Source organism: Carcharodon carcharias, chromosome 10, assembly GCF_017639515.1.
Source record: "Carcharodon carcharias isolate sCarCar2 chromosome 10, sCarCar2.pri, whole genome shotgun sequence".
Lineage (NCBI taxonomy): Eukaryota > Metazoa > Chordata > Chondrichthyes > Lamniformes > Lamnidae > Carcharodon > Carcharodon carcharias.
Window position 1 is genome coordinate 34,905,329 of NC_054476.1, and position 27,769 is coordinate 34,933,097.

A 27,769-nucleotide genomic window follows, 5' to 3' on the forward strand; every position below is an offset into this window, starting at 1 on the left:
GCCAGGCAAATGTAGGACGGTTACAATCTGAAACGGGTGAATTTATAATAAAGAACAAGGAAATGGCAGAACAATTAAACAACTACTTTAGTTCTGTCTTCATGGGAGAAGGCATAAACAACTTCTCAGAAATGCTAGGGATCTAAGAGTCTAATGAGAAGGAGGAATTGAAGGAAATTAGTTCTACTAAAAATATAGCACTGGAGAAAATAATGGGACTGAAAGCAGATAAACCCCAGGGCCTGATAATCTACATCCCAGAGTACTAAAGGAGGTGACCATGGAAATAATGGATACATTCGTTGTCATCTTCCAAAATTCTGTAGATTCTGGAACAGTGCCGGCAGATTGAAGGATGGCAAATGTAACCCCACTATTTAAAAAATGAAGGGAAGGAGAAAACTGGGAATTACAGACTGGCTAGCCTAACATCAGTGATAGGGAAAATACTAGATCCATTATAAAGGATGTAATAACAGGACACTTAGAAAATGTCAATGGTATTAGACAAAGTCAACATGGATTTATGAAAAGGAAATCATGGTTGACAAACCTAATGGAGTTTATTGAGGACGTAACTAACAGTATAGATAAGGGAGAACCAGTGGATGGGATGCACTTGGATTTTCAGAAAACTTTTGATAAAGTCCCACATCAGACATTAGTGTGAAAAATTAAAGCACAGGGAATTGGGGGTAATATATTAGCATGGATTGAGAATTGGTTAGCAGACAGGAAACGGAGTAGGAATAAATGGGTCTTCTTTGGAGTGGCAGGCGGTGACTAGTGGGGTACTGCAGGGATCAATGCTTGGGCCCCAGCTATTCACAACATATATCAATGATTTGGATGAGGGAACCAAATGTAATATTTCCAAGTTTGCTGATGACATGAAACTTGGTGGAAATGTGAGTGGTGAGGAGCATGTTAAGAGGCTTCAAGGCAATTTAAACAAGTTGAGTGAGTGGGCAAATACAAGGCCATTGCAGCATAACATGGATAAGTGTGAAGTTACCCACTTCAATAGGAAAAACAGAATGGCAGAGTATTATTTAAATGGTGATAGATTGGGAATGCTGATGTACAAAGGGAGCTGGGTGCCCTTGTATATCAATCACTGAAATCAAGCATGCAGATGCACAAACAGTTAAGAAGGCAAATGGTACATTGGCCTTCATTATGAAAGGAGTTGAGTACAGGAGCAAGGATATCTTACTGCAGCTGTACAGGGTCTTGGTGAAACCACACCTGGAGTATTGTGTACAGTTTTGGTCTCCTTACTTAAGAAAGGAAATATACTTGCCGTAGAGGAAGTGCAGCAAAGCTCACCAGGCTGATTCCTGGGCTAGCAGGATTATCGTATGAGGAGAGATTGGGTCAACTAGGCCTGTATTTGCTGGAGTTTAGAAGAATGAGAGGGATCACATTGAAACGTATAAAATTCTGACAGGGCTGGACAGACTGGATGCAGGGATGATGTTTCCTCTGGCTGGGAAGTCTAGAACGAGTCTCAGGATACATGGTAGGCCATTTAGGACTGAGATGAGGAGAAACATCTTGACTCAAAGGGTGGTGAACCTATGGGATTCTCTACCACAGAAAGCTGCGGAGGTCAAGTCACTGAATATATTTAAGAAGAAAATAGATAGATTTCTGGGCTCTGAAGACATCAGGGGGTATGGGGAGAGAGCGGGGGTATGGTGTTGAGATAGAGGATCAGCCATGATCATATTGAATGGCGGAGCAGGCTTGAAGGGCCGAATGGCCTACTCCTGCTCCTATTTACTATGTTTCTAAGGCGGATATTATCACCAGACCTGTGCTACCATTGAAAACAGATTGCTTCTCCACCACCTGTAGTTGGGCAGGTGCAGTTTTGAAACAGAACAAACAAATTATTCAAATTATCACAGCAAACTGATGCACAATACAAGCCATGGAAATGGATTTGTTGGCTTGATAGTTCTGATTGAATATTAGATTCACTAAGTTCATCTGCTATGAGGTCTAACATGGAATTATTTCAGGCATCGCTCACCGATAAGCTTATCTTGCTCGTCGTACACAGAGAGAGAGTCATTACCACAGAAGATTCCGGGTTCTATGTCAAATTGTATAAATTCCAGTAAAATGTGCTTTCCTTCTGGGACATAGATAGTCCATAGGCAAATTCTGATTAAAAAAAAAGAAAAACGATCTCCAAAATATGACAGATCAAAATTTCAAAAAATGTCTAGAATCATAGAATATTACAGGACTGAAGGAGGCTATTCAGCCCATTGTGCCCATGTCGGTCTTTGAAAGTGCTTGCCAATTAGTTTCATTCCTGCCTCCTCTTGTCCCATAACCCTGCAATTGTTTTTTCCCATTCAAGTATTTATCCAATTTCCTTTTGAAAGTTACAATTTAACCTACTTCCAATGCTCTTTCAGGCAGCGTATTCCAGATCACATCAACTCACAGTGTAAAAATGTTCTCCTCGTTTTCTCATTGTCTGTTATCTATTAAACATTGCTACCATGATAAAACTTGAGATTAAACAGCAGTCCACCAACTGCTAAGATCAGGTAGCATGCAACTGACAGCAAATTAAATTTAGTTGTTCATTAATGTTAAAAGTCTGAGATATTGAAATCATGCTGTAACTGATTTGGACACATTTCAAATTTCTCTCACCGGTGTTTTAAGGGAGGAGGTAACCCATTTATTTTAAATAAGCATATCACAGTGATGAACCATAGAGAGTTTTTGTTGCACAGAATGAGGCCATTTGGCCCATTGTATGTCATCTCTTTGCTATAAGAATCCAAAACTAATCCCACTGTCCTCATAAGAACATAAGAAATAGGAATAAGAGTAGGCCATAACCCCCTCAAGTCTGCACATCTTTGCATCATCAACTCCCTGTGAAACCATGTGACTAAAGATATTTCTTCTAACTTATCACCCCATATGTTGTTGACCTCTCATCACTCAAGGGAATTATAGAATCATAGAATGGTTACAGCACAGAAGGGGGACATATGACCTGGTGAGCCCATGCCAGCTCAAGAACAGTTTGGCTCGGCCCATTCCCCTGCCCTATCGCCACAGCTCTGCAATTTCTTTTTCCTTCAGGTACTTATCCAATTGCCCTTTGAAAGCCATGATTGAATCTGCCTCCATCAGCCACTTAGGCAGTGCATTCCAAATACTAAGCACATGCTGCATAAAAAAGCTTTTCCTCATGACGCCTTCGATTCTTTTGCCAATCACTTTAAATCACTGTCTTCCTGTTCTCTACCACCCCCCCCAATCCCCCACCAACAATACTGAATAGCCTTTCCCAACAAAAAAAATGGTCATAATTTTAATAACCTCTATTAAGCCTCCTCCCATCCTTAATCAGTTGAGCACTGGTGCAGGAAGAGGGTTAGTCAGCAGATCTACACCTCTTTGTGAATGTTTGGATCATTCTTTACTGCCAGACAGAGACGGGTGCAAGTAAAGGTTAGTTAAGGTGAAAGAACACCACCTGCAAGTTCTCCTCCATGCCACAAACCACCCTGGCTTAGAACTATATCAGCTATTTCTTCACTGTCACTATAGGTCAAAATCCTGGAACTTCCTCCCTGGCATCACTGTGGGTGTATCTGCAGTAAACAGACTGCAGCAGTTCAAGCCTTTTCTCAAGAGGCTATTAGGGATGGGCAGCAAATGCTGATCTTGCAGAGCAGAGGATCAGAAGAAATAGATCAACAACTACATTCCAAGAATAAATTTTTTTTAAATATGAGGTGAAACAAACATGTGACTTTGCATGAAAGAAAGATTTGGTTTCAAGCTATTGCAAACTGATGACTGTCACACAACTTGTCAACCTGGGATGACACGTGAAGGCGGGGTTGTGTGCTGAATTAGCAATTTGGGGATTTTGGGGAGTTTGGAATTTTGAGCTCTTTTGTTGCCTTTCTCCAAGGTGTGGTTGAATACCGTGACTTCTGAATACATTGGGACCTCAGGCCATATGATACTTACTCATTGTTTTCATAGTACAGACGTGGACTTTCTGGGTAATCTAGACGACCTTCTACTGCGACCAATGCCCCATCAGTTACAGTGCAGTTCACTGCCTCTGCAAGAAACACAATGACCATCATGCAATAGCTTACTTACTGGCAGTTTGCTGATTTCAACCATGGCTCAAGGGTAGCACATTCACCTTCTGAGTCCAGAGGTTGTGGGTCAAGCCCAATTCCAGAAACATGAGCCAGAGTCTAGGCTGACAATTCCAGTGCAGTGCTGAGGGGGTGCTGCACTGTTCAATGTGCTGTCTTTTGGATGAGATGTTAACCTGGGGCCCTGTCTTCCCCCTCAGGTAGATGTAAAAGAACCCACGATGCCAGTTTGAAGAAAAGCATGGAAGCTCTCCTCAGTGCCCTGGGGCCAATACTCATACCTCAACCATTGTCCTGAAAAACAGATTCTCTGGTCACATGCTGTTTGTAGGATCCTGCAGAGAGCAAATTGGTTGCCATGTGTCCCACATTTTTTTTATTATTCATTTATGAAATGTGGGCATCGCTGGCTAGGCCAGCATTTATTGCCTATCCCTAACTGCCCTTGAGAAGGTGGTGGTGAGCTGTCTTCTTGAATCACTGCAGTCAATATGGTGTAGGTACACCCACAGTGCAGTTAGGGAGAGAGTTCCAGGATTTTGACCCAGCAACAGTGAAGGAATGGCGATATAGTCCCAAGTCAGGATTGTATGTTGATATGAGGGGATCTTCCTGATGGTGCTGTTCCCATATATCGGCTGTCCTTGTCCTTCTAGCTGGTAGCAGTCATGGGTTTGGAAGGTGCTGCATTAGGAGTTTCTGCAGTGCATCTTGTAGATGGTACACACTGCTGCCACTGTTCATTGGTAGTGGAGGGAGTGAATGTTTGTGGAAGGTGCACCAATCAAGCGGGCTGCTTTGACCTGGGCAATGTTGAGCTTCTTGAGTGTTGTTGGAGCTGCACTCATCCAGGCAAATGGGGAGTATTCCATCACACCCCTGACTTGTGCCTTGTAGATGGTGGACAGGCTTTGGGAAGTCAGGAGGTGGGTTACTCACCACAGGATTCCTAGCCTTTGACCTGCTCTTGTAACCACAGTATTTATGTGGCTAGTCCAGTTCAGTTTCTGGTCAATGGTAACGCCCAGGATGTTGATAGTGATGGTAATGCCATTGAATGTCAAGGGGCGATGGCTGGATTCTCTCTTGTCGGTGATGGCCTTTGCCTGGCACTTGCGTGGTGTGAATGTTACTTGCCACTTGTCAGCCCAAGCCCAGGTCTTTCTGCATAACTACAAGTAAACTTCAAAAAGAACTTCAGTGGCTCTGAAGCACTTAGGTTGTGAACAGTTTATTTTGTTAATTTTATTTTCTCACACCAGCTCAATGGATTAACTATGAGTATTCAAACTGGCTCCAGACTGTCCCTTTATCTCTGAGGTAGAATTCCTGCCCGTGTATTAGGAGGTTGAGGGTTTGAAACCCACTTCAGACAAGCAAAGTGACTGGAGACAAAAGCTCTAGCTTGGTATTCTGGGTTCATACCCAACAGAGTCCTCACATTTTTTAACAAAAGCTTTTAACCATCCTGTGGCCAGGTATTCTAACCATGAGACTTTGGAGTTACTCCAAAGAGATTCTGCACAATGTATTGAAAGCAATGAGGAGTTCAATGGATTCCATTATCTCTGTATGCACCAGTTATGAAGTTTGATTGTAATTACATCCAGGATTGCAAACAAGAACCTGTGATTATGCTGTGTCCTATTGTAACTCAGTGGGTGATACATAACAATTCTGGGCTAATTGAATTGAACACAAGAACGTCATGAGTATAATTTGCACAGATCAGGCCTTTGTTCTCTCCAGTGGAGAGTAGCAGGAAAGTGAAGTTGACGTAGAAGATCACCCATGATCATAATGAATGGTGGAGCAGACCTGAGAGGCCTCCTGCTCCTATTTCTTATGTTCCAATGAGTGTAGAAGATTAAGGGGGGATCTGATTGAAATGATTAATGAATTTAATAGGCTAGATAGAGAGAAACTATTCCCTCTGCTAGGGGAAAAGCATCCAAAGAGATTTCACAGACGCTTTATCAAACAAAATCTGACACACAGCGACGTGAGGAGATATTAGATCAGGTGATCAAAAGCTTGGTTAAAGAGGTAGAGCGGGATCGTCTGGTCCCACAGAAAGTCAATGGGCTTTCGGCTGATCTGCTACATTCCCCAAGGCAGGTCCTGCCATGACAGGGCTGTAAAATCCTAGCCATAGTCTTTAAAGAGGTGTCTTAAAGGAGATAAGTATCAAGGTGGAGAAGTTTATAGAGGGAATTCCAGATCTTAATCTTCATTAGGAAACTGATGTCTTCACATACCTGGTAAAATGGATCTGCTGTGTCCTTTTAATTCTGCAAATAAAAAATGTATACATTAGTGCTCCTGTGTAATATTATCTTAATTAAAACAAACAATGGCTGAGATTGACATGAGTTATTAAAATAAAACCAGAAATGTTGGCCATACTTTGCAGGTCAGGCAGCATCTGTGGAGAGAGAAAGTTTCAGGGGGAACTACTTTCGTCAGAACTGGAAAAAGAGGAGGAAAGAGCAAAGGAGTAGTCCATGATAGGGGTGGAAGGCAGGAGAGACTAAATGATAAAATGAGTGATCGTCTAACATTATATATGTGATAATGGGGCAAGGAAATAAACAAAAGATGGGTCTAAGGGGAGGTGTAAATAGGTACAGCGGCGGGGAGGTGGGGGGGCAAACATGGAAAATCTAGAGAAGGCTCCGTGGCTGAGTACTGTGGCAGTGAAAATGGGGAGACACCATGGGTATGGACCACACTGTCAGCTGTGTACAGATAAGGTATCCCCATCCAAAGCACCAGCCACATCTCCTCTTATCCCAATGGCTCCGGCACAGCCACCCTCCATTACCAGCGCCTGCTATCTCAGACTAAATGGAAAGTGGTGGCTAGGATCTGATGAGTATTAGTTTACTGCTGATGCTTGTTGTTCTCAACTGTCTTGTGGAAAAGAGAAAAGTTATCCAGGCGGTCCAGTCTGTTTATCTTAGACAAATAATAACACAACACGGAAATAGTTACTGGATTAATAATCTGGAGAATGTGATGTCAAGACCCACCTTGGCAATTTGAGAATTTGAAAGCTTTTTTTAAAAAAAAGCCCTGGAATTTTAAAAAAGGCTGTTTATCAGTAAAGGTGACCATGAGGCTGTTGGATTGGAGGGAAAAAAAACAATAGTTTCACTAATGACCTTTACAGAAGGAAACCTGCCAATCTGGACTGGTATTAACCAAGCTTCGGTTGGTAACACTCTCAGTGTAGTACTGAAAGATCACGGAGCACTATTTCAAAAAAGAACAGAGAGGATCTCCCTGATGTCCTGGATTTATCCTTCATATTTATCAATATTTATCAATATTTATCCTTCATCCTACACCGTTAAAACATCTGGCCATTAACCATATTGCTGCTTGTGGGAACTTGCTGTGCACAGATTGATGTTTCCCCACAATACAACAGTGACTAAATGTATTTCATTGGCTGTAAAATGACTGGGGGCATCCTGAGGTCATGAAGGTGCTCCATGTAATTTAAGTCCCCATCCCTCACACCATAACAAATCTTTGCTCTCTTTCTCAGGCTTTAACATTCTTTCTAAAGTGTGGTGACTATGATTGACCACAATACCCCATCTGAGGCCTAACCAATGATTTAAAAAGGTTTAGCATAACTTCTTTGATTTGTATTGTATGAGTATCAGATTTTTGCCAAGTCGGGCCAACTAGGGAGCCCTTGAAAATTGCTGGGCTGATCCCGATTCCAGAATTCCTTCCCGTGCCCAGCTATTTTTGCCGGCTCGGGATGCAGGCAGCCAACCTGCAAGGAACAGTCCCATGCTTGCCAACCCCCTTGCTGGGGTGGGCAGTTAACCACAACCCCCTACAATTTCAGTGGAGTCAGGCCCCCTCAGTAGACATGGTTCATGGCCTCTCAGAGGAACCCCAGTCCCAAGTGAGGAAGCAAAGAAAAAATAGTCAACTGCTCCTGTATTTCTTTCATTGACAGGCTTTGAAGTGTCTCTTTTTCTCTCTTCAGGTATCATGCCCCCTTCTGTGATTGGTCCACGGTTATGCTTGGCAAGGTACTGCAGCGAAGACTATTGTCTTCTGCAGATGGCTGACCCAGACACCCTCCCACTCTCACTGCCTGCCACAGGAAGTATCAGGAGGATTTCCAGGAAGATAATTAGCCTGTTTGGCAACATTATGAACACACCTTCCATGGCCAACAAGTCCCTGCAGAGATTTAAACTTATTGCGTGGGGTCGCCAAATTTTCCATCCTGCCCGCGATGGGTCCTGCACAGGCGGGATCAGAAAATCCTTGGCCGGAGCTTTAAGAAGGCAATTCCAGAGCTTGGGAACCAGCCAACTGAAGGCAGAGTCACCAATGGTGGAGTGAAGTAGACAGACACTAATCGCAAATTCACAAAGGTAGACCATGCTGGTGCAAGCCCTTCTACTCTGATCCCACTTCATTGTCCTTTCTCCATATCCTTCCATATAAAACCTTTTCCTAATTCCACAGTAATAGCATAGTTAAACTGTTCCTGTACCATTGTTCATGATTTGCTGAATCCATGATTTCAAAGCTTTGACTTTAGTGAAGATCCCAGGCGTCCCTCTTTTATTCGGTGATTTGCTGTTGTTGTCCTTCCAACTGCGGCCACAGCCCATCCCCCATGACGTCACTCCAACCACAGTCCAGGCGTCTCCTTCACCCCGACACATCAGAGGACCTCCCGAATCACCCTCCAAAAGTAAAGGTATGGATCACACAACCAACATCATTGAAATAAATCATCCAGTCATTATCACAGTATTGTTTATGGGAGTTTGCTGTGTGCAAATTAGCTGCCATGGGTGAAAAGAGGACCTGGAGGCAGTCAGCAGCACCTAGATCCACCTTTCAAATTCTAGTATTTGGTTCTTACTTCAGTACAGGGGAACAAGCTGATTGGTGAGTGAGTTATTCTACTTATAACAAATAATTTGTAAAGTTATGGTATGGCAGAGCAGCTAGCTAAGTGGAATGTGGATCCTGTGAAATGTGGGAAGTCATGACACACCATGTGTCCTAGATAAACACATCTTCAGGAAGTGTCATTTGAAGGGTTCTCAAAATTCCCACATTTTTCATATCATCAACAAGGATATGACTTTTGGACTTTTATGGCAGAGGACCCAACTGCTGAGTTAAGTGTAGAACCCTGCAGACAAGAAGCTAGGCCCATGAAGGCCTGGAACTGGACATGCCCGGGTTTGTTGAGTACAGTGTGGATTGTTGCCTGACGCCAGACAACGAGAGGAGACAGAATACGCATTCTTCCCTTTAAAACAATCAACCCAGAGAAAGACTTCATCTTACATGAAACTAAAGCCCATCAAAATCTTGCATAAATAATCACTACTAACTACTAAGGGAGGAAGGCAGCAATCAATGCAATTATGCAAGCCTATCAATACTCCAGATAAACAATGGCTTTCAGTTGATGACTAGTTACGGGGACAGGAAGACAACAATAAACATGCGAGCCCATTAAAAACAATGAGACAACAATCACCTGAAGAAGCTCACAAAAAATCAGACAAAGAACTAACCTTGATTTGGATTGAGATAAGAAATTTGAAAAACAGTATAAATGGGCCACCAGTTACGAAAGCAAGGAGGGTGAGCAGTTTTGGAGCAGTTGAAGCAGAGTTTAAGCAGGGAGAGGTAGCTGAGCCAAGCGGAAGAAGGAGATCTAGAGGTTTGCAGGCCCGCAGGCAACCTCACGGCGAGGGGCACGGGGTGGCAGGCTCAACCGAAGACAAGGCTGCAACCGCAGCGCTCCACGAAGAGCAACCACCCACAACCGTGCCCTCCACCCAACTGAAGAACCTTCGCAGATTCCACAGAGCAGGACCATGTGGGGACGGCAGGCCCCAGAGGACACAAAGAGCGTACCCCAAAACTGCAACCGGCTTACCTGGCTGTCAAGGAACCCTGGTTAGTGAGCATGATCCCTGACCTCTCCTAGTTCAATTTAGTTAGGCTTTGGGGGTTGGGACAAAGGTAAGGGGATTAGTACCGTGATTTTCCCTCATTATGCTGTGTGTTCCCCACTCTTAACTAAGTGTACTTTGTAGGTCTGTATAATCTCAGTGTAATCCTAATGTTATAAGTTCATTTGTGACTTCAGTAAACCCAGTTTTTTTTTCCTTGCACCAAAACCAGTTGTCTGCTGCACTTTGTCACAACCCCCAAATAGGTCCAAGGTCTAGAACCCAGGGAGTGGGAGCGATTCGGACCGCTCAGAAGTCAGAGGTGAAGCTGACACACACCACCACCCCCTACACTTTGGCGGCAGAAAATTGAGCTCCAGGTTTCAGAATTCAAGCAGCGACTGGAGTCACTGTGGTGCATCCGCAAAGGAGAGAATTATATGGGTAGCACATTTACGGAGGTGGTGAAAACCGCAGGGTCGGAGCGTGCAGGCAGAGAGGGAATGGGTGACCACCAGGCAGTCTAAGAGAACCAGGCAGGTAGTGCAGGAGTCACCTGAGTCGATCTCGCTCGCTATCTTGTTTCCCATTTTGAATAGTGGAGCGGGCGATGGTCCACCAGAGGAGTGCAGTCAGACCCAAGTCTGTGGTACCAGGGGTGACTCAGCTGCGCAGGAGGGGAGAAAAAAGAGTGGAAGAGCAATATTGATATGGGGATTCTTTAGTTAGGGACACAGACAGGCATTTCTGTGGCCATAGACGTGACTTCAGGATGGTATGTTGTCTCCCTGGTTCCAGGTTCAAGGTTGTCACAGAGCAGTTGCAAGACATTCTTCTGGGGGAGGGTAAACAGCCAGATGTTGTGGTCTACATTGGTACCAATGACATAGGTAGGGAGAGGAACGAGGTCCTGAAAGCAGATTTTAGGGAGTTAGGGATGAAATTAAAAAGCAGGATCTCAAAGGTGGTAATCTTGGGATTACTCTTAGTGCTACTTACACTGAGCATAGGAATAAGAGGATTGAGCAATGAAGGCAAGGCTGGAGAAATGATGTAGAAAGGAGTGCATCAGATTTCTGAGGCATTGGGTCGGTTCTCAAGTAGGCAGGACCTGTATAAGATAAGTAGGCTGCGCCTTAGCAAGACTGGGACTAACATCCTTGCAGGGAAATTTGCTAGTGCTGTTGGGGAGGGTGTAAAATAGATTGGCAGCTGGATGGGAACCTGAGAGGGAGCTCAGATTCAAAGGAAGTGAAACTGATAACAGGAAGTAGAAAAATAGTAAGTGAAATTAGAAGGCAGACAAAGGGAAGGCAAGCATCAAATAGAATTAGAATGATTTAATGTTAAAAAGACAAAGTTAAGGGCAATCTATCTGAATACATGTAGCATTCACAACAAGGTAGATGATTTGAAGGCACAAATAGAGGTAAAGGGCCATTACAAAGACATGGTTAAAGGGTGACCAAGACTGAGAACTGAACATTCAAGGATATTTGCCATTTAGGGAGGATAGGCTAAAAGGAAAAGGAGGCGGAGTAGGACTGTTAATAAGGGGTGAGATCAGTACACTAGTGAGAAAGTATCTTAGATCGAAGGATCAAGATGTAGAATCAGTTTGGGTGGAGCTAACAAACAGCAAAGGGCAGCAAACATTTGTGGGAGTTGTTTAGAGGCCACCAAACTGTAGTGGTAATGTTGGGCATGGTATAAATCAGGAAATTAGAGCTGCATGTAACATAGGTAATACAGTTGTGATGGGTAATTCAATTTACATATAGACTGGGTAAACCTAATTAGCACTAATGCTGTGGAGGATGAATTCCTGGAGTGTGTACGAGATGGGTTTCTAGAGCAGCACATTCAAGAATCAACTAGGGATTTTAGACTAAGTATTATGTAATGAGAAAACGCTTTGGTTGTAAAGATGCTTTGAGACGTTCTGCAGTTGTGAAAGGTGCTATAGAAAGGCAAGACTTTCACTGATCCTTTTTCTTACCTGACATGCATCCTTCCTTCCGTCAGGGAACCCAGCGCACGTGAGGGTTTCCCCCTTGAATTGTTTTATCACTGATTGCATCACCTTTAAGCAAGTCTTGAAATCAAGGATGGGAAGCTCAACCTCTTGTAAAGTGTTTGGTAATCTTCCACCTGGAGGACAACATAATAATAATCATCCCTGAAAACTAGGCAGCAGCAATCTGAATTTACAACACTGGTTAGGCTTCAATTGAAACTGAAGGAACAAATGATACATACAAAATGGTTTGTGCCCCACAACAACCATTGGATCAGGCAGTGGTGTCTGCAAGTGTAAACCCTGCACCAGACCTCTTTAGAGTCTGAGATCTCAGGAATTCCTCACAGAAAGAATTTTCTTTCATTTATTCATTCATGATATGTGGACATCACTAGAAAAGCAGGCATTTATTGCCCATCCCTAATCGCCATTGAGAAGCTGGTGGTGAGCTGCCTTCTTGGCTTATTAGACTTCAGCAGGCAGCAAAAGTCAACCACCTTGCTGTGGACCTGCAGTGACATATGGGCCCAGACTAGGTAAGGATGACAGGTTACTTTCCCTAAAGCGCATTAATGAACCAGTTGGGTTTTTATGATGATCCAGTAGTTTCATGGTCACCATTAAGCTTCTTATTCCAGGCTTATTGATGTTTAGAATTCAACCCACAAATGCCATGGTGAGAACTCTTTGGCACTACTCTGACATCAGTAGCCATGTTTGGGAAGCGAGCAAAAGTACTGCCCCCTACAGGCCACAGTAGATACTTTGATGTTAGGTCAGGATCGAATATATTGGCATCCCGATCGAATAGGCCCTTCCTGGGGAACTCCTGTTATGAATTTATTAAGCCAATTCCAGGATGATACCATTTTAGCTGCAACACTTACCCTCAGACAGCCGTCCCCAGCCAGCAGTGGTGCAAATTTTTCCTATATCGAAAGTGTCATCTTCATTAGGAAGACATGCTGGATAGATATTTTCACCTGTGACAGAAGAGCACAAAAGTTTGCCACTGTCTCTCAGTTGCCTAGAAGGATGAGTCACTGCTGATTCTGTTGTTATGTTTCTATCTTAGAGACAGAGTGGCTTGGCTCAGGTCTCACTTCAGACAACTCCAAACGAGCACAGACTGCAGCTCCAACACTTAATCCCAATTGAAACCAGTGAGGTTTCCATGTCTGGTGGGTGTGGGTGTGGGTGAACCCTTCCCTTCTCCACATTGTAAAGGATGGTTAAGGTTCTGTAAGGTTCCAACTTGTTAGCATTCTCTGCTTTGAGTCAGAAGGACATCGGATAAAGTCTTACTCCAGAGACTTGAGCACAAAATGTAAGCGGTCAGAAAGGACTTTTTTTTCTTTATTTTTTTTCATGGAATGTGGGTGTCACTGGCTTGGCCAGCATTTATTACTCATCCCTAATTGCCCTTGAGAAGGTGGCGAAGATCCACTTTCTTGAACTGCTGCAGTCCATGTGATGTAGGTGCACCAACAGGGCTGTTAGGGATAGAGTTTCAGGTTTTTGATCCAGTGACAGTGAAGGAATGGCGATACAGCTGCACATCAGAATGGTATGTGACTTGGAGAGGAACTCGCAGTTGGTGGTGTTCCCATGTGTCTACTGCCCTTGCCCTTCTAGGCGGAAGAGGTTGCAGGCTTGGAAGGTGCTGTTGAAGGAAGCTTGGCAAGTTGCAGTGCATCATGTTAAGGGTACATACTGTTGCCACTGTTAAATGAATGTTGAAAGGTGGTGGACGGGTTGCCAATCAAGTGGGCTGATTTGTCCTGGATGGAATTGAACTTCTGGAGTGTTGTTGGAACTGCACTTAATTAAGCAAGTGTGGGGGTCTTCCTGACTTGTGCTTTGAAAATGGCGGACAGGCTTTGGGGAGTCAGGAAGTGAGTCACTCGATACAGAATTCCCAGCCTCTGACCTGCTCTTATAGCCACAGTATTCGTGTTAGGTTTGTTCGAGTGAATAACCTGGGTTTTTCTCTGTTTTTATTTCTTTTCTCAGCTGAATACGTGGCAGCTGTGAGTTTGGGGAGAAAGAATTGTTCAGCTGTGATACTCAGCCATCCTGATGTGGGACGGGCTTGATGGACCAGCTAGTCCTGCCTGCCTATCAATTCTGTATGTTTGCATTTAGGAAAGGAAGGGAAGGACAAAAGAAAGGAAGGAAAGAAAGCATGCAAAGAAAACCAGAACACAAAGTAAACCTGGGTAAGTTAAATCAAGAGTGCTATTGAATTGGGACAACCCAACAGCTCAAGTCAGGGAATAAAATCCTGTGGTCTGACGGAAGATCCATCACTGATTTTCTCAGTGGCTGCCCCCCCATCCAAATGTTGCAATTGCTAGATGAGTGAATAATTTTTGGTTTACCAATCAGAAGACACATTGCTCATTAATTAACAAATCTTTCTTGTTCAAAATATATTTCCACTTTTGTCAGAATCCTTAAATGGCAAATTTATAACATATTTCAAAGCTTGTGATTCCTGGAGCACCCTTTTTGATAAATTTAGTTCTAACATCAAACTGTAGAAATGTCTCCTTAATAATTCATCGAATGACATCACACAGAAACAAACCATTCAGCACCCTCTCAGTACTGGCATCACAGAGTGCCAACCTGGATATTCACTCAAGTAGCTGAATTGGGACTGGAACCCACAACCTTCTGACAAAAAGGCAAGTGCATTACCATGGCTGAGGTCATGAGAGATTGAATACCTTGTTTTCCTGCCAGTAGAACTCAGCACTGCTAAGTTGCAAGTATGTACCAGTATCAAACCATTAGGGTATCAGAGCCATGAAGTTGAACCTGATGTTAGAACAATCTTCAAGGATAACATATCAACAAAGAAAAGTTACTCAACTAAAAGTTACCAAAAGTGAAGATGCCATTGATTTCCAGAAGAGCAATATCATACTCTACTGGGTAGGCAGCCTTGAATTTGGGATGTATGATGATGCGTTTGACCGTTTGAGTTTGCTCCTCTTTGTCCAAGTTCTTCAGGTTATATTCCCCAGCTGTCACCTTCAACACAGTCAAGATGTTCCTGAGGCCAACCAAAATAAACAAATAGGTAACAATGCAGCACGTTCCTAAGGAGATATACTCTCTTATCAGGTGGAACCCGCAGCGCGTAGACTAGTTGACAATGTTCCCTCTAAGCTGCTCAGGTCTGGAATGTACCACGCAATGCTTGAAGGGCTTAAAGGAGTTAAGTTATGTGGACAGGCTCTGTCTGCTCTCTCAGATGGACATAAAATCGCTTGGCACAATTTCAAAGAAAAGCAGTGGAGTTCTCTCTAATGTCCTGCCCCAATAATTACCCTCCAACCAAAATCACTAAAACAGATCATCAGGTCATTATCACATTGATGTTTATGGGAGCTTGCTGTGCATAAACTAGCTGCCATGGTTCCTACAACGCGCAGTGACAACATATTTAGAAAGTACTCCAGTTGCTGTAATCCCCTTGAGATGTCCTGAGGTTGTGAGTGGCGCTATGGAATTGCAGATCTTTCTTTCTAGACTTGACTTGTATTCAGTTGAATTTAGAAGATTAAGAAGTGATATAATTGATATGCTTAAGCTGATCAAAGAATTCAATGGGGTAGATACAGAACCATTTCCTCTGGTGGGGGAGCCTGGAACATGGGGCATAACCTTAAAATTAGAGCTAGGCTGTTCAGGGGTAATGTGAGGAGGCACTTCTTCACACAAAGGATAGTGGAAATCTGGAACACTCTCCCACCCAGAAGCTTTTGAGGCTGGGAGTGGGGGGGAGGTTAATTGAAGATTTCAAAACTGGACTTGAGTGTAGTGGTCAGATTGTGGAACTTGCTATCACAGGAAATGGTTGAAGCAAATAATATAGATGCATCTAAAGAGAAGTTAGACAAACACATAAAGGAGAAATGAATAGTGGGTTTGGCCTTTAAATCTATCCACCGATGTATTACCCTTACTTCCAATCGAGTCCTCCCAGCTACATCACTAAGTCATCAGTAGATAGGTTTAACTTAGGCAGACATAACAAATATATTCTCACAGGAAGGCTTTAATTTTGTTAGACTGATTTTAAATCATGAAATGAGCTCTTGATAATATGAGGACAACTTCAGTGAGTCTGTACCTGTCCCGGATGCAATGAGCCGCTGTCAACACCCACTTCTCACTGATAATCGTCCCTCCGCAGTAATGGGTTTTACGTCGTTTCAAAGAAACCTGCCGAAGATTTTCAACGCTGTTAAATCCACAAAAAGTACATAGAATCATTCAGCACAGAGGGATGCCATTTGGCCCATCATTCTTATGCCAGCTCTTTGAAAGCCCTACCTCCATACCCCAGGCTCATTCCCCATAGCCAAGTATTCATTTTTTCCTTTTCAAGTATTTATGCAAATTCCAAGTGTTTTTACCATCCTTTCAGGCAGTGCATTCCAAATCACAACTCATTGTGTAACAAAAATTCTCCTTGGATTCTCTAGCCAAAAATCTTACATCTGTGCCCACTGGTGACTGGCCCTCCAGCCATTGGAAACTGTTTCTCTCAATCAAGACCTTATAATTTTGAATACCTACATTATATCCTCCCTTAACCTTCTCTGCTCTAAAGAGAGTAATTCCAGACTTTCCAGTCTTACCATATAACTGAAGTCCTTCATCCCTGCTCTCATTCCAGTAAATCTTCTCTGCAACCTCTCCAAGACTTTGACATCCTTCCTAAAGTGCAGTGCCCAGAATCCAGCTGGGGCCAATCCAATTATTTCTTAAAGCACTTAGACTGGGTGCCTGCAAACAGATTTCAGCCAGCTAGCTATTCACCATTGATATCATCAATTTGAACTTTGGAATCAAAAACACAATTTTTACTCAAATTTTGTGCACGGATGGCTTAAATTGGGAGGTGATAGTCAATACTGAGGAAGACTGCAACAAATTACAGGAGGACATTAATAAACTTGCAGAGTGGGGCAAATAATTAGCAAATGAAGTTCAACAGAGATAAATGTGAGAAAGTACATTTTGGTATGAAGATTATAGAGGTCAATTATGTAAATATGGACTGAAATAACGATGTAACAGATCAATTTTTGGCTGCATACCACAACTATAGCGCCTAGGCCGATGCTTAGTGGTCCATCTGGTTTTATTCCTTATAAACTTTGTAGCGGTTTGAAACAACTGAGTGGCTTGCTAGGCCATTTCAGAGGGGCATTTAAGAGTCAACCTGTGTTGTGGGTCCGGAGTCACATGTAGGTAAAGGCAGCAGATTTCCTTCCCTAAAGGACATTAGTGAACCAGATGGGTTTTTACACAATCGACAATGGTATCATGGTCATCATTAGACTTTTAATTCCAGATTTTTATCAAATTCAAGTTCCACCATCCACTGTGGCAAGATTCAAATCCTGGTCCCAGAGCATTACCCTGGGTCTCTGGATCCGAAGATAGGATACAGGCAATCAATTGACCAAAAGCCTGTAATTATAAGGAGTCAGGTGAGGGGTCTGTTCTTGTTGCAAACATTCCAATGGTACAAGTATATATGATTGTTAAAACACCGGCAGGGTGAACATCATATAACTCTTTCTGATTTCATCGGTATCATTATGGTCAGGAGAATGAGGAGCCTTGGAACAATGTGAAGGATGCACTTGGGTGATGCTTATCAAACATGTGGAATACTAGGCCTCTTTAAGAGTTTTGAGTCAAAAAAGCTTATTTTGAAACAGTTTGTAGGGACTCTGCAGGGAGTAACCAATCCCTGATCATCACAGGTTCCGAACACATGTACTGAGGGGGATAAGAAAGGCATACCTTCCTTTGTTTCTCACTGTACAGCCAGACATTGGCCAAAGCATCAGAAGTTACACCTTTTCCTCTGGACATCTGACTAGTGCTCCTAGCATGAACAGAGGCTAGAGGGGACCAGCTGGGCTAGGCAAGGGAAAAACTTGTGAGTATCATTTAGGGAAGGTGTAACCCTTTAGTCTCCTGGTTGAGTTAAAGCAGAGAGCTGGAGGGGAAGTGTCAGTTTTTCAGTGGTTGAGTTAAAGTAATGAGAGTGAAGGGCAAGGCTGGGGATTATGTGGAAGTTCCAGTTTTGTGGATATCATCCAGATAACTGGATGTGTAAACCTTTGATTTCATAGTTTAGAGTTAGGCAGGCTAGTTTTCCTGTGGATTGGGGGGTTTTAGCTTCTGTGCAGTATTTATAAAATGAGGATACAACTGAATAGAAAGCGTTCAGCTTGTGAGTTTTATTTTTCAATAATAGTTTCTTCATGGTGTTATTCACCTGTTCATCAGCTATCAGTATGCTATTTTCTAGTGATTTTGAAACATAGTTCAGTAAGATTAGTTTGAGAGTTTTATAATTTATACTTTTGCCAGTGTCATTATTTATTCTATTCATGTCTGAACCCTTATGACAGTTCACATGTTACACTTATTACAGTACAAGTCATGGTGGGGTATAGGAACAAAGGGATACATCAATCACTAAAAGTTGCGCCATAGATTAGCAAGACCATAAAGTAAGCAAACCAAGCACTTATTTCTAGAGGGATCGAATTGAAAAATCAGGAAGTTATGCTAAACCTGTACCAACTCTTGGTTAGGCCACATTTAGAGTACTGTGTGCAGTTCTGGTGGCCATATTATAAAAAAGGATATCAAGGCACTGGAGAGGGTGCAAGAAGATTTACAAGATGATACCAGAATTATGTGGGCATACATATCAGGAAAGGATAGATGGGTGGGTGTCTTGCCTCTTCAAAAAAGGAGTCTGAGGGGTGACCTAATAGAAGTCTTTGAAATCATGAAAGCTTTTGACAGAGCGGACAAATAGAACATTTTCTTTTGTCAGGAAGAGCATAACTAGAAGCTATCACTAGAAAATAGTTACCAAGAAATCCAATAGGGAATTCAGAAGAATCTTCTTTTAAGAAAGAGGGGTGAGAATGTGGAACTTCTTACCACAGGGAGTAGTTAGAAGTGCATACTATAGATTCATTAAGGGGAAACAAGACAAATGTATGAGGGAGAGGGGAATAGAGGGTAACATGGAAAAATTTACACGAGGAAAAATGGGAGGAGGCTTGATTGGAGTGTAAACACCAGCATGGACTGGTTGGGTCAACTGATCTGTTACTGTACAAAAACAGAAACAGACATACCTGGATCTGTTACTGTGTTGTATATCTTCTGCAATCCTATATAATCCTAGTTTGCTCATTTACAAATTAATGCTTCAATGATGTTTAGTTAATATATAAATATTAAGGCATAGGAAATTAAAACAAAACAGCTTCTATTGCTCACTGGGTAACAGCAGAAGCTTCAATAAACCAAACGGTTGACTTCTGGCCCTTTTTCAGCTTCCCTCTTTCTAGAGTGTAAACCTTAACCTTCTCTTCTCCTTCTTCATGATTGATTTCAGTACACTCTGTACTTTTTCTAATGCATTGACAATGTGTTATCAATAATTCAGCAACCCTAGGCAAATTGAGTGGATTGTACTTCAGTGGCTGGAAACATTCATTTAAGTAGTGGCTCACTGAATGTGTGATCATAACACCTGTAACTGTTAAGAGCCTCTCGCAATAGCTCAGCTGGCAGTTGTTGACTCAGAATCAGCCAGTTGGTTTAGACCAATGCCCACATCATCGCTTTTATAGCCCACAGAATTGATCAACCTTGTCTAAAATAGGCCCTAGGACACAATATACTCTACCTGCCAAGGGTGTGCTCCAGGCTCCGACTCCTTGCCCCCAACAATACGATTCCACAAATTCAGCAAAAATGGGACCCCTCCCTTCGCAGGATGAATGCCACACTTAAAAACTTCAAAAGTGAAGAGATAAGAACAGTTAATTTCAGTTTGTTTATAATTTGGAAGAGTTCTAAGCTTCCAGTGTTAGAGGGAAACCACTAAACACATCCTTATGTTATTCCGCTCCCAGCTATTTGAATGGCGATATTTGCCCAATTATTATAAACAGATTTTGCTTTTTTTCAAAGGTATACTTCATTCATAAAATTTGTAAAAGTATATTACATAACAGTTCAAATTTAACATTTCATAAGTGCAATGCATTTTCTTTCAAAGCAGTACATCAGGTACCTCATTATATTTGCCATTACAGGTTATATTTACAATGTACATTTACATTTCATGTCAAACATTCCCTCGTGCATACAACCTGAAGGGTTTACATGGTTTCTAGCCCCTCATTATACTACGATGGGAGATCCTTAGATAGTCCCCTTTCTCCACCCCGCCTTTGCAGCAGATGCCCAAACTTTAGTACGTCCCTCAGCATGTAGTTCAGGAGCTTCCTAAATCCTTTCTCTTTGACCCAAGCTTTTGGTCACCTGTCCTCACATCTCCTTATTTGGCTCAATGTCAAATCTTGTTTGATTTATGCTCCTGTGAAGTGCCTTGGGATGTTTTGCTAAATTAAAGGCAATATCTGAACGTAAGTTTTTGTTGTCTTATGTCATCATTGAAGTAATGAATGCTGTTGTCATGGTTTAAGTTTCCACCTCTTGATGAAGTACAGTTTGTACTTCCACTGTTATAAAAATAAGTGCCAAGAACATTAAACACCACAGGTCACATATATAGGGGGTGAAACCCATTTTGACCATTCATGCAAAACAAGCAATAGCAAACAGACTTCCCATTCTAAACTCCACACAACTTTCATTATCAATGGAAGGGGGTGACATAGTGATAATGTCACTGCACTAGTAATCCAGAGACCCAGGCTAATCCTCTGGCACATGATGGAATTTAAAATTGATAAATCTATAATAAAAAGCTGCTCTAATGGTGACCACAAAACCATTGTCGCTTATTGTCTAAAAATCTGTCTGGTTCACTAATGCACTTTATGAAGGAAATCTGCTGTACTTAGCTGATCTGGCCTACATGTGACTCCAGAACCACAGCAATGTGGTTAACTCTTAACTGACTGCTGAAATGGCCTAGCAAGCCACTCAGTTGTATCAAACTGCTGGAAAGTCTAAAAGGAATGAAAATGGATAGACTAGACATTGGAAATGACAATTTCACATCCAGCCCTGTAGAGACTCCAACATCCTCCTTACAAATATTTGGGGGCTTGTGCCAAAATCGGGAGAGCTTTCTCACAGACTAGTCAACAGCCTGACATAGTCACACTCTCAGAATCATACCTTAGAGTGTCACTGACCATCATCATCTCTGGGTATATCATGCCCAACCGGCAGAACAGAACCAGCAGAGGTGGTGGCACAGTGGCATACAGTCTGGAGGGAGATGCCCTGGGCGTCCTCATATCGTCTCTGGACCCCATGAAGTCTCACGCCATCAGGTCAAACATGAGCAAGGAAACTCCCTGCGGATTTCCACCTACCACCCACCTCAGCTGATGAATCAGTACTCCTCCATGTTGAACACCACTTGGAGGAAGCACTTGGGGGTGACAAGGGCACAGAATGTACTCTGGGTGGGGGACTTCAATATCCATCACGAACAGTGGTTTGGTAGCACTGCTACTGACTAAGCTGGTTGAGTCCTAAAAAACATAGCTGCTAGACTAGGTCTGCAGCAGGTCGTGAGGGAACCGACAAGAGGGAAAAACATATTTGACCTCGTCCTCACCAATTCAGCTGTCACAAATGCATCTGTCCACAACAGTATTGGTAGGAGTGACCACCGCAGAGTCCTTGCAGAGAAGGAGTCCAATTTCACATTAAGGATACCCTCCATTGTGTTGTGTGGCGCTACCAGCATGCTAAATGGGATGGATTTCAAACAGATCTAGCAACACAAAACTGGGCATTGATGAGGCACTGTGGGCCATCAGCAGCAGCAGAATTGTATACAACCACAATCTTTAGCCTCATGGCCAGACATATCCGTCACTCTACCATTACCATCAAGCTGGGGGTTCAACCCTGATTCAATGATGCGTGCAGGAGGGCATGTCAGGAGCAGTACCGGGCATAACTACAAAACAGTACAACATGCACGCCAAACAGCGGAAGCAGCATGTTATAGACAGAGGTAAGCGATCGCACAACGAATGGATCAGACCTGAGTTCTGCAGTCCTGCTATGTCCTGTCATGAATGGTGGTAGACAATTAAACAACTAATTGGAAGAGGATGCTCCACAAATATCCCCATCCTCGTGGAGCCCAGCACATTAGTGCAAAAAATGAGGCTGAAGTATTTGCAGCACCTTCAGCCAGAAGTGCCAAGTGGATGATCTGCCTTGGCTTCCTCCTGAGGTTCCCAAAATCAGAGATTTCAGTCTTCAACAAAATCAATTCACTCCATCTGATATCAAGAAAGGATTGAAGGCAACTGGATCGCTGCAGGAGTTCATTAGGATGGTGACTAGGTCCAACTATCTTCGATTGTTTCAGCAATTATCTTCCCTCCATCCCAAGGTTAGAATTGGGAATATTCACTAACAACTGCACAATGTTCAGCACCATTCACGACTCCTCAGATATTGAAGCAGTCCATCTCCACATGCAGCAACACTTGGATAATACTTAGATTGGGTGGAAAGTGGCAAGTATCATTTGTGCCACACAAGTGTCAGGCAATGACCATCTCCAACAAGAGAGAACCCAACTATTTCCCTTTGACATTCATTGCCAATACCATCACTGAATCCCCCACTATCAACATCCTGGGGGTTACCATTGACCAGAAACTGAACTGGACCAGCCATATAAGCACACTGGCTACAAACACAGGTAGAGTTCGAGAATTCTATGGAGGATGACCCACCTCCTGACTCCCCAAAGCCTGTCTACCATCTACAAGGCACAAGTCAGGAATGTGGCAGAATACTCTCCACTTGCCTGGATGAGTGCGGCTCTAACAACACTCAGGGAGCTTGACACCATCCAGGACAAAGCAGCCTACTTGATTAGCACCCCATCCTCCACCTTCAGCATTCAATCCCTTCACCACCATCGCACAGTGGCAACAACATGTAACATCTACAAGGTGCACTATAGCAACTCACCAAGTCTCCTTCGACAGCACATTCCAAATCTGTGAACTCTGCCACCTAAAAGGGCAAGGGCATCAGATACATAGGAACACCACCACCTGCAAGTACCCCTCCAAGTCACACACCATCCTGAGTTGGAACTATATCGCCGTTCCTTCACTGTCAATGGGTCAAAATCCTGGAACTCCCTTACTAACAGCACTATGATTGTTCCAACAACACATGGACTGCAGTTGTTCAAGAAGGCAGTTCACCACCATCTTCTCAAGGGCAATTAGGGATGGGCAATAAATGCTGGCCTAGCCAGTGATGCCCACCTCCCGTGAGCAAATAAAAAAAAAGCCAAATTGGGTGGTGTGTAACACAGGTAGGCAATTCACTATCACCAGTTCTAATTTACTTTCCAAGATGAATGTTATCCCCATAGCATCAATAATGGACATGGAAATGTTGTATAAATATGTTCATAAGTCATCTGTTATTATTATCATAACGTAGAAACATAGACTCATACCTATTTTTGTTAGGCAAGGGTACAAAGGGTAAGAAAGCCAATTTGGGTGGACAGAATTAAGGTACAGACCAACCATGATTTGACCGATTACTAGAACAGCTTTGAGAGGCTGAATGGCCCCTTCCTGTTCCTATCTTTCTTGGTTTAGCATAACCACAGTTGCGGTTATGGTTAGTGGACTAGTAGCCCAGATGTTGTGAAATCTAAACTTACCACGGCAAGCTGTGAAACTGGGTTCAGCAAAACCTGGTAAGTTAGGGGTCAGCACCAGATAAAAGTGACCATGGAAGTCTCTGGATTGACACAAAAGCCCTGTTGGTTCACTAACCCACTTAATGGAAGGGAAGCTTCTACTTTTACATGAGTCCAGTCCCACAATATGTGGTTGACTCTTTTGAGTGTTGGTGATAGTGTATGGCGAGTGACATCAGCTGGCCCACCCATTAAACACCTCTCTCCACTTTTGTTTCCACCGAATTCAACGAAAATATTTTTAACATGGTGTGCAAGCCATAAAACTCATTTTACTCTATCTCTCAAGATCAAAATTACTATCTTAATGGCTTCAGAAAATCCAGACATGTAACTGAACAAATCAGTATCAAATCAGAATACCAAGGGGTAGATCATAATTCTGGGCTATACTGTAAAACCAATAAACTGATATTCATACTGATAAACAGTAATTGGGGCTCAGTTGGTAGCACTCTCATCTCTGATTCAAAAAGATTGTGAGTTCCAGATCCACTCCAGAGTCTCAAGCACATAATCCAGGCTGACACACTCTGAGCATTACTGAGGGAATGTTGCACTGCTGGAGATGCTGTCTTTCAGATGAGACATTAAACTAAGGCTCTATCTGCCCTTTCAGCTGGATTAACGGATCATGGCACTATTTTGAAGAAGAGAGATGGGGACTTAGGACCAGAGAAAATTTATGCCCCAGAAGGAAGCAATTTGGCCTATCATGCCTGTGTCAGCTGACATAGAGCTATCTAGCCTAATCCCATGTTGCAGCTTTTGGACTGTAGCCCTGTAGGTCATGGCCTTCAAGTGCATATCCAAGTGATTTTTAAATGCAATAAAGGTTTCTGCCAATTTGCCTCTAATCCTTCTACTGATTACTTTAAATCGACTCAATCCCAGTTTATTGACCTCTCTGCTGAGGGAAAGCAATCCTTCCTATCCACTCCATCTATTCCCTCATTATTTTGCACACCTCAATTAAATCACCCATCAGCCTCTGTGCCAAAGGGAACAATCCCGGCCTGTCCAGTTTTTCCTTGTAGCTAAAATTCCCCATTCCTGGCAACATCCTCATAAATCTTCCTCTCTAGTGCAACCATGCTCTTCTTACAATGTTGTGACCAAAATTGTATGCAGTCCTTTATTTATTGCCAAACTAGTAGACTGTGCAGTTCTAGCACAACATCCCTGTTCTGTGCCTCTAGTAAAGGAAAATATCCCATGTACGAATTCAACGCAGTGTCCTGGGCAAACATTTACCCTTCAACCAAAATCTAAAACCGATTATTTGGTCATTTTCTCACTGGTGTTGGTGGGTGCTTGCTGTGAACAAATTACCTGCTGCATTACAACAGTGAGAACAATTCAAAAGTACTTCATTGGCTGTAAAGCAATTTGGGACATTCTGAGGTTATGGAAGGTGCTATCAAAATGCAGGTTCTTCAATCCTACAGAAACTTGTTTTACATCTCTCCTGATCTTAATTTCCTTTGAAATCGTTTCACCATTTTACGCTATTACACAAAGTCAGAATCTAACATCAAGTGTCACCATTGTATCTGGGGCATCATTCCCATCATCTAAGATGAGAAATCACTTTGGGTGATATCAGCAGATGATAGTTTAATGGTTTCCAATGCAATTCCCATATCCACTAATCCACTGAATGAGGTCTGCAGCTCAGGAGGCCACTCAGCCCATCATTTACCTTGATGAGAGTAATGCCCTCCATTAAAATCACAGTTAAAGGCATGTTTTAACCATATATTCAGGATCTGTTATTAATATTAGCCAGAGCAATTTGTGGCCTACGCTTACATTATTTTTAACAGTAATTAACAGTAATGTTAGTCCATTTGCTATATTTTGGTTAAAAAAAACTCGAAAAAGGACTCAAGCTTACCATTCTGGCTCTGCACTGGCTTCATGTCAATGACAGAGTTGTAGCGAAATATCAGCCCAATGAAGAAGAGATGGCCTGGAGTTACTCGCATGTTGGCTCCTGAGTGTTTGACCAGTGTGGAAATCCTTGGAGAAAGAGAGAGAGAGAGAGAAAGAGATGTATTGTTACAGAGACAGAAGAAGGACAGCAGAGACACTGGCGGACAGCATCCAGTTACTGTTCAACCAGGTCTGATATTAACTGGTTATAACTGACTGAGAGTAGAGAGCCCACCCGCCTGAGTTTATATTGGTGTCTGATTCATTGCAAAAGTTGCACAAGGAGTCATAAAATGCACTGTTGCTTTTTACATAGCTCCACTGAAACGTTTCAAATGACCAGGGGTCAGAGATAGTAAAAGGACACCCCAGGGTCTATCAGAGTTATAGAGGCTGAACAGAAAAAGACATCTGCCTGCATGTACATATATCTATATATATCCACACAAGCATTTGCACAAACACACACACGCGCATACACACACACACACACACACACACACAGACACATACATACGCACAAGCACATGCAAATGCAAGGTCCTTTCCTGTTTTAGACTAGACTATTCCAACATGGAACTCCTGCATGGCCAGCGTCTCACATTCCACCATCTGCAAACTTGAGATCATCCAAAACTCTGCTGCCTATATCCTAAATCGCACCAACTTCTGTTCACTCATCACCCCTGTTTTTGCTGACCTACATTGACTGCCAATTAAGCAGCATTTTGATTTTAAATTTCTCATCCTGACCTTCAAATCCCTCCCTGGTATCATCCCTCCCTATCTCCATATCCCCACCAACCCTGCCAAGCTCTCAGTGCCCCTCCAAGTCTGGCTGCTTGATCATCTCTGATTATAATCGTACAGCCACTGGCAACCGTGCCTTCAGCTATCTGACTCCAAAGCTCTGGAATTCATTCCCTAAACCACTTCACCTCTCTACCTCTCTTTCCTCCTTTAAGACACTCCTTAAAACCTACCTTTTGACCAAATTTTTTATTACCTGTTCTAATACCTCCTCATGTGACTTTATTTTGCTTTATAATGCTCCTGTGAAACACTATGGGCATATTTTATTAGATTTTATTAATTGTGCTATATAAATATAAGCTGTTGTTGCTCTGCTTCAGCCACTTCATGTGGGCGTTCTTTATGGAACATATATGCACATGCATCTCTGTGTGCCTTATATATCTACATTCTTTCTCATATTTATGTATAGTTTTTTTTATTTATTCTTTCACGGGATGTAGGTGTTGCCCATCCCTAATTGCCCTTAGACAGAGTGGCTTGTTAGGCTATTTCTGAGGGCAGCTAAGAGTCAACCACATTACTGTGGATCTGGAGTCGCATGTAGATCGATAAGGATGGCAGATTTCCTTCCCTAAACAGCTTAATGACTCAGATGGGTTTTTACAACAATCGATGATAGTTTCACGGTCACCATTACTGAGACTAACGTTCAAATCCAGATTTTATTAATTGAATTTAAATTCCACCAGTTGTCATACATTAGTCTAGACCTCTGGTTTATGAAACCAGTGACGTTACCACTCCTCATGTATATACACATATATATGTGTGTATGCGTATGTTTTATGTTATATAGATATATATAAACCTATATAGATGTGCTGCCAGCTGTACCTCAGTGGGTAACACTCTTACCTTTGAGTCAGAAAGTTATGGGTTCAAGTCCCACTCCAGAGACTTCAAGGTTGATGATCCCAGGTGAGTACTGAAGGGGTGCTGCGCAGTCAGAGGTGCTATCTTTTGAATGAGACATTAAACTGAGGCCCTAACTGCTCTAGATCTCATGGCCACTATTTTGCATAAAAGGGCAGGAGTTATTCCTGATGACCTGGCCAATAATTATCCCTCAATCAACATCACAAAA

At 42.7% G+C, this 27,769-nt stretch overlaps 1 protein-coding gene across 1 annotated transcript; it reads right to left on the minus strand.

Annotated features, from left to right (window-relative positions):
- Window positions 1-8,668: 8,668 nt before the first annotated feature.
- Window positions 8,669-25,922, minus strand: LOC121282813 (ovochymase-2-like). The gene is made up of 7 exons (XM_041196629.1): window positions 25,832-25,922; window positions 19,885-19,994; window positions 16,279-16,370; window positions 15,023-15,195; window positions 13,022-13,117; window positions 12,114-12,265; window positions 8,669-8,881 (listed from the first exon to the last, which is right to left on the minus strand). Exons 1-7 carry the CDS (start codon window positions 25,920-25,922, stop codon window positions 8,669-8,671), a joined length of 927 nt encoding a protein of 308 aa, XP_041052563.1.
- Window positions 25,923-27,769: the final 1,847 nt, after the last annotated feature.

Bases quoted from the DNA above. Each gene is read 5' to 3' on its own strand.
- LOC121282813 (XM_041196629.1), bottom strand. From the start codon at position 25,922: ATGCGAGTAACTCCAGGCCATCTCTTCTTCATTGGGCTGATATTTCGC. The intron at 16,371-19,884 runs GTAGAGTATATT...AATCTTCGGCAG, and splicing joins CTGGAGCACACCCTTGGCAG to GTTTCTTTGAAACGACGTAA. The intron at 12,266-13,021 runs GTAAGTGTTGCA...GTTGTCCTCCAG, and splicing joins CTGGGGACGGCTGTCTGAGG to GTGGAAGATTACCAAACACT.